The sequence below is a fragment of the Mytilus galloprovincialis genome, chromosome 10 (assembly GCF_965363235.1).
Source record: "Mytilus galloprovincialis chromosome 10, xbMytGall1.hap1.1, whole genome shotgun sequence".
Lineage (NCBI taxonomy): Eukaryota > Metazoa > Mollusca > Bivalvia > Mytilida > Mytilidae > Mytilus > Mytilus galloprovincialis.
In genome coordinates, this window is record NC_134847.1 from 38,732,248 (window position 1) to 38,746,503 (window position 14,256).

The 14,256-nt window shown below is 34.0% G+C and overlaps 2 protein-coding genes across 2 annotated transcripts; both read right to left on the bottom strand.

The window, feature by feature from the left end:
* Positions 1 to 223: 223 nt before the first annotated feature.
* LOC143047524 (uncharacterized) lies at positions 224 to 2,382 on the bottom strand. The gene is made up of 2 exons (XM_076220578.1): positions 2,160 to 2,382; positions 224 to 1,025 (listed from the first exon to the last, which is right to left on the bottom strand). The coding sequence occupies exons 1-2, from the start codon at positions 2,224 to 2,226 to the stop codon at positions 493 to 495; spliced, it is 600 nt and encodes a 199-aa protein (XP_076076693.1). The 5' UTR covers positions 2,227 to 2,382; the 3' UTR covers positions 224 to 492.
* Positions 2,383 to 10,973: 8,591 nt separating this feature from the next.
* Positions 10,974 to 14,256, bottom strand: LOC143047525 (uncharacterized). Its single transcript, XM_076220579.1, has 2 exons — positions 14,117 to 14,256; positions 10,974 to 12,492 (listed from the first exon to the last, which is right to left on the bottom strand). Exons 1-2 carry the CDS (start codon positions 14,190 to 14,192, stop codon positions 11,084 to 11,086), a joined length of 1,485 nt encoding a protein of 494 aa, XP_076076694.1. The 5' UTR covers positions 14,193 to 14,256; the 3' UTR covers positions 10,974 to 11,083.

A 14,256-nucleotide genomic window follows, 5' to 3' on the forward strand; every position in this document is an offset into this window, starting at 1 on the left:
TATGTTGAAGACCTAATGTTGGTCTTGCGGTATTTTCTGCACTATGATTTGGATTTTGTCTCTTTGACACATTCCCCATTTCCATTTTCAATCTAGTGTCTGGCGTTCTATAAAATAAATAATCTGCCTGATACCTTTAATAACTCTTTGAAATATAAGGGTATTTATTATCCTCTGAAATATAACCAACAAAACATGCACATAAGATATTTAGGCGGGGAAATTATTTTGAAACTATTTTAATTTTATGCACCTTAAAACATCAACAACACATAAACCAACAAATACACTTTTTATATAATTTTGTACAACAACGTCGATCAACGACAAAGTCAAAAGATATGTTCATTATGTTTCAAAACATTACAGATCTACTGTGCCATCTTCAACTAATATTCGTATTTCAAAATGTTTTTAAAATTGTTCTTGTTTCCTATTCTTATGTCTATAAATTCGATATAACATCTATAAGATGTATACTCTTGTTGGATTTTAATTGACTTTCCCATAGTTTTGATTTCTACATTTAAGAAAGTATACTATTGCTGTAACGATACACGCAAGTGCTATTCCTAAAAACATCCCTCCGACGAATGTTCCTCCTTGAAATTTAGATTTTTTGGTTGTTGTTTCTGGTTTTTGTGTGGTTGGTTTCGGTGTATGTGTTGTTGGGTGGTGCGCCGTCACCTTTCCTGCTGTTGTCATAGTAGCCGGCATCGTTGTCATTTGTCCCGCAGACGACATGTTTGATGGTACGTCTGTCATCATTGTGACAGTAGACATGTTTGAGGATTGTGTAGACATTTGATTGGCTGTGGTTTCTGACGAAGGTGGCATAGTATTATTTGTCATCATAGACTCTGTTGTCATTGACATTGAAGTAACGGGGTTGACTGTTGTTTGACTGTGTGTTGTCATTTGTTGTGTGTTTGTTGTCATCTGTTGTTCTGTTGTTACTACTGTTGTCATATCGTTAGTTTGAGACGATACTACCGTTGCTTTTGTTTTCATATCTGCAGTTACTTCTGAAAGATAAGAGTAAATGAGTAAAATAATGTCCAAAAAAAGTAAAATCACAAAAATACTGAACTCCGAGGAAAATTCAAAAAGGAAAGGCTCTTTAATCAAAAGCTCAAACACTTCAAACGAATGGATAACAACTGTCATATTCTTGACTTGGTACAGGCTTCTTATGTAGAAAATGGTGGATTGAACCTGGTTTTATAGCTAGCTAAACCTCTCACTTGTATGACAGTCGCATCAAATTCCATTAGATTGACAACGATGCGTGAACAAAACAAACATACACAATAGTCTGCTCTATGGTCGGGTTGTTGTCGCTTTGACACATTCCCCATTTCCATTCTCAATTTTACAATAGGTAAAAAAAATGGGGTACAGCAGTCAACAAAGGCAACCTTGTGTTGAGTTACTCATCAAGATATGGATATAGGATTTGTAATATGCAAATAACAAGTAAACATGTATTTTACATTTTTAAGCTTAATTTTACATATATTTTGATATGTTCTTGCTGCATGTTATCCATACGATTTTGCTATAAAAGTAGGGTTTGTAATGCTCCTCTATTTACGGCTGATTTTCCACATGGAAAATAAGACTGGCCGTGAAAATGAGAACAGGGGATGGAGTCATCATAAATACCATGTCATTTTGAAATCTAATGAATAACTATAGGAACATTTTGAAGAGTAAATAAATATTAAGAAATATTAACTTGAAAAATTAACAAAAATTAGAAAAAGGGGAGTACATTCCAAAAACGCGTGTGCTTGAATAAGATATTATATTTTCTTCTTCATACCGTAAGATCTTTCATTTGATGTTGCGTCAACGAACGAGATACATGGACTTATTAGAAAATTAAAACTTTTAAGTATAGACGGCTATAAGAGGTCCTGAACTAAAAAAGAAACAATTCGTTATACGTAGTTCCCCTTTTTCAATAGAAATAGGGTCAGTTTGCTTTTCGAAAGTCAAATAGTAGAAAAATAATCTATAAATTTAAGAAGAATAATGTCTCAATGACACCGGAATACATTGAGGGTAAAGCGTTTAAAGATTGAAGGGTAAAGGATGAAGAAGGGAAAAAGGGGTTTGATAAATCGTAGGATATAATGGTTAGTCCTTTATCTTACCAATTGCTGGAAGTGCCACACAACCAGACACAATAAAAAAGGCTACTACGACACACACTTTCATCATGATGTTAATTTTTACAACTCAAAATTCTTCTACTTGTGTGTAAAATATCCCGACTTATATCCACCTGCAGTCACTAGTAAGGTTAAAGTTTGAAGAGAGTATCTCGTGATTTTAATAGATAATGAAGATAACATCGTATTTACACATCTATTGTGTGTAATTCATCAGACGCATTTAGATACGAAAAAAATGTCCTATCATTGAGTTAATGTACGTAAGACCTAAAATCGAGCAAGTGACTAATTGAATATGTGATAAATGTTGTGACAGACAGTTTTAGACTAATCTATTTAATGATAACAAAATATCTGCATGACCCTGAAGAGAATCTGTAGTATTATCCTAATGGAGACTGCACCCGATGGCTAATGGTCTTCACGTTATACTTGTATAGTACATGATGGCCTTGAAGAGCTTCTGTAGTATTATCCTAATGGAGACTGCACCCGACGGCTAATGTTCTACATGTTATACTAGTATAGTTCTGTCATGAATAGATCAGAATGACTAACATGTTCTATTCAGTATCAGTGACGGATTCAAATTTTTGAAAGTTAGGATGGTGTAATTGCAGGAATCGATACATATACTGATATAGGAGGATCCAGGGGAGCGGGTTCCCCCTTTTGTTAGAAAAACTTGGTTGATTATAGGGCATCACAAAATCATGACTGAACCCTGTAGTCTGTTATGAAATTGTTGTAGTCTGTTGTGGGATTGTTGTAGTCTGTTGTGAGATTGTTGTAGTCTGTTGTGGGATTGTTATAGTCTGTTGTGGGATTGTTGTAGTTCTGGTGATACTACTGGTGTCATGCCGTTCGTTTCAGTAGATATTATCGTTCCCTTTTTTTATCATACCGGCAGATGGGTTTGACATTGGATATTAGGGATAGATTAATGTCCTATAATTAAAGTCAACATGGTGTCGATTTACCCTGATACGTATGCGTATATATGATTTGTAGAATGTCAAAAAACGAGTTCTTTGTGCTAAAATTATTCTTACATTTCATTACAATTGTATTGATTTATTTCATTGAAAATACATTCTTTTTATAAATCCCAGTAGACAAGAAGAAAAACAACATTATGTATGTGTTTGTCCCAAGTCAGTAGCATGTAGTTCAGTAAGTATTGTTGGTGCACGTCTCTCGTTTGTTTTTTTTTTTCGTAAATTGTTTTGTTAGAAATGAGGCCATTGCTTTTTTCAGTTGATACTCATTCGGGACCTATTATAGCCGACACTATGGTATGTATTTTTCATTGTCGAAGGCCGTACGGTTGCCTATAATTGCTTAGATCCACTACCTTTGGACTTAGGTGGATATTTGTCTCCATATGTTATTTATTTTTATAAATGACCTGTTCGTGTTTTTGCTGTTGCTTGAATCGTTCCATGATTTACTCTATAAAGCATGTCAGTTTAATTCAGTAGCATATTTTATTTTGATCTGAACTTCACTGATGAGTCTTATGTAGACGAAACGCGCGTCTGGCGTATTAAAATTATAATTCGTGGTACATTTGATAACTATTTACATCAATGGGTCGATGCCACTGCTGGTGGACGTTTCGTCCCCGAGGGTGTCACCGGCCCAGTAGTCAGCACTTCGGTGTTGACATGAATATCAATTATATGGTCAATTTTATAAGAATTTCCTGTTACAAAACATTGAATTTTTCGAAAAACTAAGGATTTTCTTATCCCAGGGATAGATTACCTTAGCCGTATTTGGCACAACTTTATGGAATTTTGGGTCCTCAATGCTCTTCAACTTTGTACTTGTAAGGCTTTATAACTAGTTTGATCTGAGCGTCACTGGTGAGTCTTATGTAGACGAAACGCGCGTCTGGCGTATTCCAACGTCCAGAATCCGTCCCCTGCATATAACATTATACTTGTTTATTGTTTGTTTGAATTCATTGTTGCCATTGAATTGTACTTGATGTACTATAGTAGTTTAGATATTAATTATCTGATCTGATACATATATGATATTTTTTTGCAAAGTGAATTTTAAAAACAGAGGACAAAAAATATGCATTATGTACATTTCAATGTAATATTTTGATTAATTCACTATTTATTAGTTTTGTAGATCATGTATTGCTGATCTTTTCTGCCCTTTTATAGTTTCTGTCTGTCAATTATAATTCTAAACATAAACACCGTGTAGAACACCACATGCGGGGAGTCGGCTATATTTGACATGGAGTGGCGGTTTTAAAGCGAAGAAAAACGATCAAGATAAGTTCCAATCTAATTAAAAACCAATCTCTCATCGCTCCTAATTAAAAACCAATCTTTCATCGCTCCCGGGAGTTGAAAATTGTTAGTACCATGTAATGTATTTCACGGAAGGAACCGAAACATGATCTATTTCCTGCAAGCAGAATTAGTCGTTTTCAGTGCTCTGTTCTGCTCTGTCTCCCTAGTTTTTCGTGTTGCAGATTTGGAGGCTTCATATGCAAATTTCTGGATAAAAAAACTAACTTTGACGAAATTCCCTAGTATGATTTATATAAAATTGAATATCTATCAAGGAATTTTATCAAATATCAGCTTTTCAGTTAAAATGTATTGTTTTTAAAACTAATGTAAAAATATTAACTGTCGCTCGGAGTGTCTGACAAAAGTCTTCAGAACCTGATTTTCTTAAATTGTAGGCACCTGTCAGATTTTCTCAATCTATCATACAAGACCACACTTGAATTTTACCACTATTATTTATGTTTAGCCTTTTTTGGCTAATTTTGGTATTTATATAAAGTTGTTAATAGTTATCAAAGGTGCCAGAATTATAATTTTGTATGCCAGACGAGCGTTTCGTCTACATAAGACTCATCAGAGACGCTCATATCCAAATATTTATAAAGACAAACAAGTACAAAGTTGAAGAGCATTGAGGATCCAAAATTCCAAAAAATTGTGCCAAATACGGCTAAGGTAATTTATGCCTGGGATAAGAAAATCCTTAGTTTTTCGAAAAATTCAAAGTTTTGTAAACAGGAAATTTATAAAAATGACCACATTATTGATATTCATGTCAACACCGAAGTATTGACTACTGGGCTGGTGATACCCTCAGGGACGAAACTTCCACCAGCAGTGGCATCGACCCAGTGGTGTAAATAGTTATCAAAGGTACCAGGATTATAATCTAGTACGCCAGACGCGTGTTTCGTCTACATGAGACTCATCAGTGACGCTCATATCAAAATATTCATAAAGCCAAACAAGTACAAAGTTGAAGAACATTGAGGATCCAAAATTTCAAAAAAATGTGCTAAATACGGCTAAGGTAATCTATGCCTTGAATAAGAATATCCTAGGTGTTTCGAAAAATTGAAAGTTTTGTAAACAGGAAATTTATAAAACTTTTAGCTTATAAGTTTGAAGTAGCATACTTTTGTTACATGGATATGTGCTTTTTTGGACAAATCAGTGCACATATATATGGTATTAGCATCATTTACTCATGGAATATTACTGAAATCTCAACAATTCTAGCATTTGTGCTAATTATTAGACAGTTTTTGTCTAAATTTGAAGTGGCCGCACTTGTGTTAAATCTTAAGATTTAAATACATATAAAGGACACAGAAATTAACAACTATTATAGGTCATTGTACGGCCTTCAACAACGAGCAAAGCCCATACCGCATAGTCGTCTCTAAAAGGCCCCGACATGACCATGTAAAACAATTCTAACGAGAAAACTAACGGTCTTATTTATGTACAAAAAATGAACGAAACCCAAATATGTAACAAATAAACAAACGACAACCACTGAATTACAGGCTCCTGACTTGGGACAGGGACATACATACATGATGTGGCTGGGTTAAACATGTTAGCGGGATTTCAATTGATGATAATACATAGAAAATATGATTTGAGAATAAAACACGAATGAAGCCACTTGCATTTAAAACAAAAAAAAAACATTTAAAAAATAACGTTATATTGCATATTAGATGTATATATAATCGCGGGCATATACAGCTTGTAAACTTCTGTAGGATGAATTTTTGTAAAAGATATTACAACTGGAGAATTTCATATAAGGTATCAAAAGCCCTCTCCGTTTTTTCCAGAGTCCGTTATGCGTTTCCTTTGTTACAGCTTTTACATTAATGCTAGCAAGACAAATCTTTGTTTGGCTTGCTTGCTTTGTTTGTATAAATGTGTAATTAAGATTGACATATGCATCCAACCGAGGGGCGGAGTTTCAGCTTGTGTATAGTATACACAGGATATGATTGGACACTCAGTCTGAATGGCCTCGAAAAATACAACCAAACGAATACACAATCTTTGTAATCTCTGTGGAGTAATAATTGGAGGGAAAGTCCCTTAAAATATTTACTTTAAACATATTACAACAAATTCAGTAAAATAATTATGTGGAGAATATTTTCTGATAAATGAATACACATTTTTGAAAGCACTTAATACTTTAGAATACTTTTGAAAATAAAATTAACAAGAAATTAAAGTGAATTCGTGGTACAACTAAATGATGCGAGAATTGATGATAGAACGGATTGGACAGCAATGGATATCTGCAACAGTTTAAGTGCATAAAATAATTAAAATGAAACACAAGTTATAATCAAAATGTTTTACTCTAATAAGAAATTCTCTGCATATTTTAAAACTGCAAAAACTCTTAGGATAAAAAAAAAAAACACATATTTTTTAATTTTGCTCTGGATGCGTATTTTTTGGTCATAAACAAGCCTCTGTTCAATCATTGTATTTATACTACAACTAGTTGTGTTTATTTCCTAAATAGTATATCCAAACACCCCATAGATTCGGCCCGAAACGGGGAAAATGCTCGGCACAGCATCGCATTTCCCCGTTTCTAAGCCTCATCCTTATATCGTTGATATGTCAAGTCAATGCACTATTATTGTCTATGTATACAAGCTGAAGCCCCTCCTATCTTGATTGCCATGCTTGAGGAAACATTGGGTGTGTTTGGATATACGCCTGAGGCATCATATGGTTACCCATAGGTTCCTATGGTTTGATATTTTGTGTATAAAATATCAAACCATAGGTACCTATGGGTAACTATATGCCGCCTCAGGCGTATATCCAAACACCCCCATTGATACAAACAAAGCAAGCAAGCCACACAAAGATTTGTCTTGCTAGTATTAAAGTAAAAGATGTAAATTCAATTATTTTTGTGTTACTGGCCTTATACCACATTTATTCTTCCCCTTTGCTACAATTTTTTGGTAAAAGTCAAATTAAATTAAAATTTTACACCGCTTTAAACATGAAATAAATGAAACTGCTTATAGACCATTATTATTCAAATAAAATGTGCTTCTAGAACAATCCATCAGTGCTTTTCCTTTTGAGAGCCCTATTAACATGCCAATGGTAGGATTTGAATCTCGTATAAATGACTAAAGCTCATTTGAGGGGTGGTCTGAGGGGCCTTGATCCTGAAATTCGGGCTTAAAAACATGAAATCCCGCGGTGCGTATGTTAACGAAATTCATATCCAACATCCCGAAATTAAAAAAAAATATTCCCGAATCCCGTAAAGATCAATCCCGAAATCCCGAGCTTAAAAACACCCGATCCCGACGTCCCGAATAAGTCCTGCCTCCCTCTAATGTCTACCCTACTTTCATTTTGACCAAATCCCTTCTTTCACTTTCAACAATAAATTGTTATGCCCCATGTTTTCTAGTCTGTTAGTCCGTTCGTTCGTTCGTACCGCTCAGTCTGGTTAAAGTTTTTGTCGAGGTAGTTTTTGATGAAGTCGCAACTCGCAACCTACTAAATATGTTCCCTAGGATATGATCTTTCTAATTTTAATGCCAAATTAGACATTTTTCCCCGTTTCAAGGTCCACTAAACATAGTATATGAAAGTGACGATGTGGCATCCGTATACTATGGACACATTCTTGTTTCCACATGTTTTACTTATTTAAATATATATGCAACTGGAATGACCCCTTAGATAGTAAATATTTCAGAAAAAAGTAGACAGAATACAGAGTCTCTGTATATTATAGTAGTATAATCGTAGTTTACATGTGGATAAAACGCGAAAATTATTGTCTCTAAGGAGGTATAATAGTTGTGGTTCTTGCGATGTAAAAACCATGATATGGAGACCGCTCTTATTGGCTTATTTATTTTTCATTTTTATGCCCCACCTACGATAGTAGAGGGGCATTATGTTTTCTGGTCTGTGGCTCCGTTCGTCCGTCCGTCCGTCCGTCCAGGTTAAAGTTTTTGTTCAAGGTAGTTTTTGATGAAGCTGAAGTCCAATCAACTTGAAACTTAGTACACTTGTTGCTTATGAGATGATCTTTCTAATTTTTAAGCCAAATTAGACTTTTGACCCCAATTTCACGGTCCACTGAACATAGAAAATGAAAGTGGGAGTTTCAGGTTAAAGTTTTTGGTCAAGGTAGTTTTTGATGAAGCTGAAGTCCAATCAACTTGAAACTTAGTACACTTGTTGCTTATGATATGATCTTTCTAATTTTAATGCCAAATTAGATAATTACCCAATTTCACGGTCAATGGAACATGGAAAAGGATAGTGCGAGTGGGGCATCCGTGTACTTTGGACACATTCTTGTTGTAATCTAGCATACGATTGGTTGTTCTTGTGCATGTTTAAAACCGGAATAGTTGTGGTTCTTGCGATCTAAAAACCATGATATGGAGACCGCTCTGATTGGCTTATTTATTTTTCATTTTTGTAATCTATCACACGATTGGTTGTTCTTGTGCATGTTTAAAACCGGAAGTCTTGTCTATGACTAAAAGTCAGTCTGATAACGGAAACAATATCCGGACACCTATTTTTTCGTTTTTCTCCCAAAATACCTCAATCAGAATAATCATAAGAACGGATGACAAATGCGACTATACATGTTACCTAAAGAACACAGAGGCATGATGATTAATTTATTGCGGAAGGAAGAGAAGCGACACACAAAATGAGGTCTTCTCGTTTAATAGTATAGATAATAAAAAGTATGGGTCACCGTGCTTTTTTTAAGCTATGAGTCGTTGAAAATTGCCTAAATTTAGTTAGATTGTTCATGGGAAAATGCATTTGTGTGCATGAAAAAACAGAATTTTGAAATAGATTGAGAAAAGATAGGTTTTGTAATATATTTTAAAATGAAAAGAAAAAATGGTGTCACCGAACATGTTTTCTTGCTACAAGTAAAAAGAAAAAAATTCCCTATCGGTCCAGTATAATATTTTTACTAAAAGAGTTATCTTCCCTTAAATGGCTCATTTGAAAGAAAAAAATATTCTAAAAGCAAAACAAATGATATTTGTTTAAATATTTTGAATAATACAGTAAATTACCAAGTTTTCTTAATATTATTTAACAGTCTATCCTTTAAATTGCAAATCTGTCTCCAAATTTGCAGATTTAGGCAAATAACTTGACCGATTTTTTACTGTGATTGTACAATATAAGATGGTGGTATACCATGTATTTACCTTAAAGTAATTTAATCGACTGAAGTAGACACAAATAAGTAGGTATGTTAAAAGTGTCAAAACTCTATAATCAGGTGTACTTCAAATTTAAGGCCAAAATTAACATTTACCGGACCTTCTCCTTTAAAACAATAATCTAAGCACTATGAGAATCAATCTTGACGTGTAATTTGTTTGAGACATCGGTTCTTACTTCGGACGTGAACAAGATTTTGAAAAAAAAAATAATTACAGACAACAGACCGAAGGACATCCAAGTGTTTACGTATTCTTCCAAAATCTAACGTTTAAACCTAACTATAAGAATGACCTGTCCTTATAGATCCTGTACAGAATTGTATAATAAATCAAGGGAAACAAATTATAGCGAAAAGGCATAGCAAATTATGATCAAATGTTGATAACGTTGTGAAGGAAAACTATGTAAAGGATGAAATAAAATTCTAACTTTCTTATTACCGCCTCAACAGTGTTTTTGGTAGCGTGCTTGCCTCGAGTGCGGGAGTTGGTGGGTTTCAACTCCGACCGAGTCAGCTAAAAACTTTGAAATTGGTATTTCCTGCTTATCCGCTGAGCACGCAGCATTAATTAAGGAGTTAGAGCAAAGACTGGTTGGCTCTGAGTTCAATTAATGTGTCGGATAAGGTGACATGTCTTCCTTGACTGTTACTTGTGAACTCGTGCTTCGCTCTTTGCACGTCAAGAACACTTGCGACTCTTTGGGCGGTCAGTAAATGGCCTGTCGTAAGACTGGGTTTCTGTTCTTGTGCAATATACCCTCATTTTCCAGTGGCATTAATTTATTATTTACATCTCATAATGTCGGATGACCCTCTATAGAAGGACATACCTATTGTATTTTTGTTAAGGTGCTCTCGTCTGAACATGAATGAAATATTACCAATAGAATACAAGTAAAGCACACAAAATCATCAATCAACTATTAGTTGATAAAAAGCTAACAAAACTATGTTTAAGAAATATTTTATATAACAAAAACAAATTGTAAATCATAAAAAATAAATCATTGAAAAATATAATAGTTCACTCCTGTTCCCGTTGATGATCCGTTTGAAATGCATTGATGTGTGTCTGTTCATGTGCTGAAAATCTCACTTTTACTTTTAACATAAAGCACAAAAAAGCACTGTTCCTTCGCTTTTGAGTTTTGGCAGTCTGCTCAAATATATACTAGTAATGAACTCCTTCTTTTACATACATGTAAAATGATCATTGGAATTCACATAGTACGACCATGACATTATGTTAAAATATAGTGGTCTTAATATATATAAAATCAGTATTAAACAAATGAGATTACAAAAAGGACTATTCTAAGAAATTGTTAGGTTCACATTCTTTCGTAGCCGGCATCACGTTTTCTGCATTTCAAAAAGTAAACAATCATTAGTATAACAACTGATACTCCGACTCCTAACACTATTCCTCCTACAAAACTTGCACCATTAAATTTATACTTCTTCGTAGTGGTCGGCATTGCATGTGTTGTTGGATGTGGATTCGTTTTTGGAGTTGACACTGGTGTAGACATATTACTTGGGAGAGTTGATGGTTCTACTGTAACATTTGGGTTTGTGGTTGTTGGTTCTACTGTAACATTTGGGTTTGTGGTTGTTGGTTCTACAGTTATATTTGGGTGTATGGTTGTTGGTTCTACTGTAACATTGGGGTGTTTCGTTGTTGGTTCTACTGTAACATTTGGGTTTGTGGTTGTTGGTTCTACTGTAACATTTGGGTTTTGAGTTGTTGGTTCTACTGTAACATTTGGGTTTGGTGTTGTTGGTTCTACTGTAACATTTGGGTTTTTCGTTGTTGGTTCTACTGCAACATTTGGGTTTGTGGTTGTTGGTTCTACTGTAATATTTGGTTTTGTGGTTGTTGGTTCTACAGTTACATTTTGGTGTGTGGTTGTTGGTTCTACTGTAATATTTGGGTTTGTGGTTGTTGGTTCTACTGTAACATTTGGTTTTGTGGTTGTTGGTTCTACAGTTACATTTTGGTGTGTTGTTGTTGGTTCTACTGTAACATTTCGGTTTGTGGTTGTTGGTTCCATTGTAGCATTGGGATTTTTCGTTGTTGGTTCTACTGTAACATTGGGGTTTGTGGTTGTTTGTTCTACTGTAACATTTCGGTTTGTTGTTGTTGGTTCTGCTGTAACATTTGGGTGTGTGGTCGTTGGTTCTACTGTAACATTTGGGTTTGTGATTGTTGGTTCCATTGTAGCATTGGGATTTTTCGTTGTTGGTTCTACTGTAACATTTGGGTTTGTGGTTGTTGGTTCTACTGTCACATTGGCGTTTTTAGTTGTTGGTTCTACTGTAACATTTGGGGTTTTAGTTGTTGGCTCTACTGTAACATTTGGTTGTGTGGTTGTTGGTTCTACTGTAATATTTGGGTTTCTTGTTGTTGGTTCTACTGTAACATTAGGGTTTGTGGTTGTTGGTTCTACTGTCCCATTTGGGTTTTTCGTTGTTGGTTCTAGTGTCACGTTTGAGGCCTTAGTTACGGGTTCCATTGTAACATTTGCATTTGGAGTTGTTGGCTCTACAGTAAAGTTAAAATTTTTCGTGGTCGTAATATTTGGAGTTATCGTTGTTTGAATGGTAACATTGGAGAGTTCGGTTGTCTGACCAGTAATGTTTGAGTCTCTTGTAGTCGTTGCAGAACTAGCTGATGTGTTTTGGTCGGTTGTTGTCTGACTGACAGTTGCTGCTTCAATGCCATTGACATGCTTCGTTGCTGAAAGGTACAAACATAACTTTAAAAAATTGAAATCTCAACTGATTGATTAACAGAAAATCTTTTTAAAACATTTTAAAAAGTCTTACACATATTTGCTGTGTCTTTTTATCCCTTCTTTAAAACAGGTAGTGTATTACTATATTTTTTCTAGTCTATGCATGATATAAAAAAAATATCTATTTTTGTATTTGTATTTAAACTAGTATCAAAACACTTTTACTTAATATTTCTACATATTTGTCATTCTTCTCACCTATACACACTCATTTTTTTTTTATATCTATTATATATATTTTATGATAAATCAACGACTTCCCATTTACTCCGGAGAGGAGTAGGTCCAGTAAAAAACCCTTTTGGCCCCAAAATATAGCAGTTTAACAAAATTGATAAACTGTAAGATTTTAATTATTTATTGAAAAATAGAATGCTTATGCTAGATAAAAAATTGGCTGTTTTTGACAATACAATGCACATATATCGGGTATTTGCATCATTAAGTCATGCTAAATTACTGAAGTCTCCCCTTTTTAGCATTTTAGTTAAATTTTAGACGGGTTCCGTCTTAAATGAAAGCGGCTGCATTTGTGTTCATTCTTAATATTGAAATGAAAGTTGTATTTGATGATAATACATAACATATATAAAGGTTGAGGATGAACACGGATGCGGCAACTTCGTTTTTGACAAAAACCATCTGAAAATTGACATTTTTTGGCATATTTGATGTTTTTCAAATTTAAGCTTGAATCGGAGCGTTTTTAATGAGTATTTAGTAAATTAGTTAAAATCTTTCACATAAACTAATTGAATCAACTGAAATAGACACTTAAGTGTTTAAAAAGTGTCCAAAATCTTTCGTCAGATGAACCTGAAATTTCAGGCAAAAATCGGCCTTTACCGGACCTACTCCTTTTAGTTTTTTTCATAAACTTGTATTTTAAAAACAAGGACTCTTATTTCCCCATAATTTTATTTATCCATGCTCTATCAAAACATAATTCTATTTATGAATATTGTGCGATTTTAAATTTTACTGATGAAAATCACATGAAATTATCTTTTAAAAAAAAAAACAGAATTAATTAAATTTCAAATCGATTAATCAACTGCATTTTAAGAGAATTGGTACGTTATTAATTTGTTTGGGATCTAATAAAAAGTATATTCCCACGGTATTCGTGTTACAAATGTAGAAATTAGCCTGGTATCCCGGCCCGATATCTAGCTGCGCGTCGTACAGGCAAGATTAGCCAGGACCCCAGGCAAATGTAGAAATACACCGTTTTAACCGCATACAAAACATGCTGTATTAAATTCATATATTATAGAAATTAAACGAATAGCAGTATTTCATTTTAACAATTCAATTCAATTCAAATCTTTATTGCCATAAAACTACATATTTATGGTATGTGACACAACAATGAACATAACAAAATAACAACAAGATCATTAATATACACAACAAAAGTAACAAAGCGTTTAAAATTGATATTGTAAATTTACAACGATAGCCTTTAAATAAAAAAGTAATCAAAGAACTTTTAGTCAGGAAGAAAAAAAAAAATAGCGAGTTGCAGAATAACTTGAAATTTGAATCTGTTTAAAACTGACCTACCAATTCTAGGTTTAGAGTTTACTGCTGCAAAGCAGACAACCACTAGCAATATGGTGCTCCTATATGTAACGTCCATTGTCGATCGTATAGATTTCAGGACGAAAATTTTAAACTGCTATCTGAAAACTACAAAAGCTTGT

Bases quoted from the DNA above. Each gene is read 5' to 3' on its own strand.
- LOC143047524 (XM_076220578.1), bottom strand. From the start codon at position 2,226: ATGATGAAAGTGTGTGTCGTAGTAGCCTTTTTTATTGTGTCTGGTTGT. The intron at 1,026-2,159 runs GTAAGATAAAGG...CTTATCTTTCAG, and splicing joins TGTGGCACTTCCAGCAATTG to AAGTAACTGCAGATATGAAA.
- LOC143047525 (XM_076220579.1), bottom strand. From the start codon at position 14,192: ATGGACGTTACATATAGGAGCACCATATTGCTAGTGGTTGTCTGCTTT. The intron at 12,493-14,116 runs GTAGGTCAGTTT...TGTACCTTTCAG, and splicing joins AAACTCTAAACCTAGAATTG to CAACGAAGCATGTCAATGGC.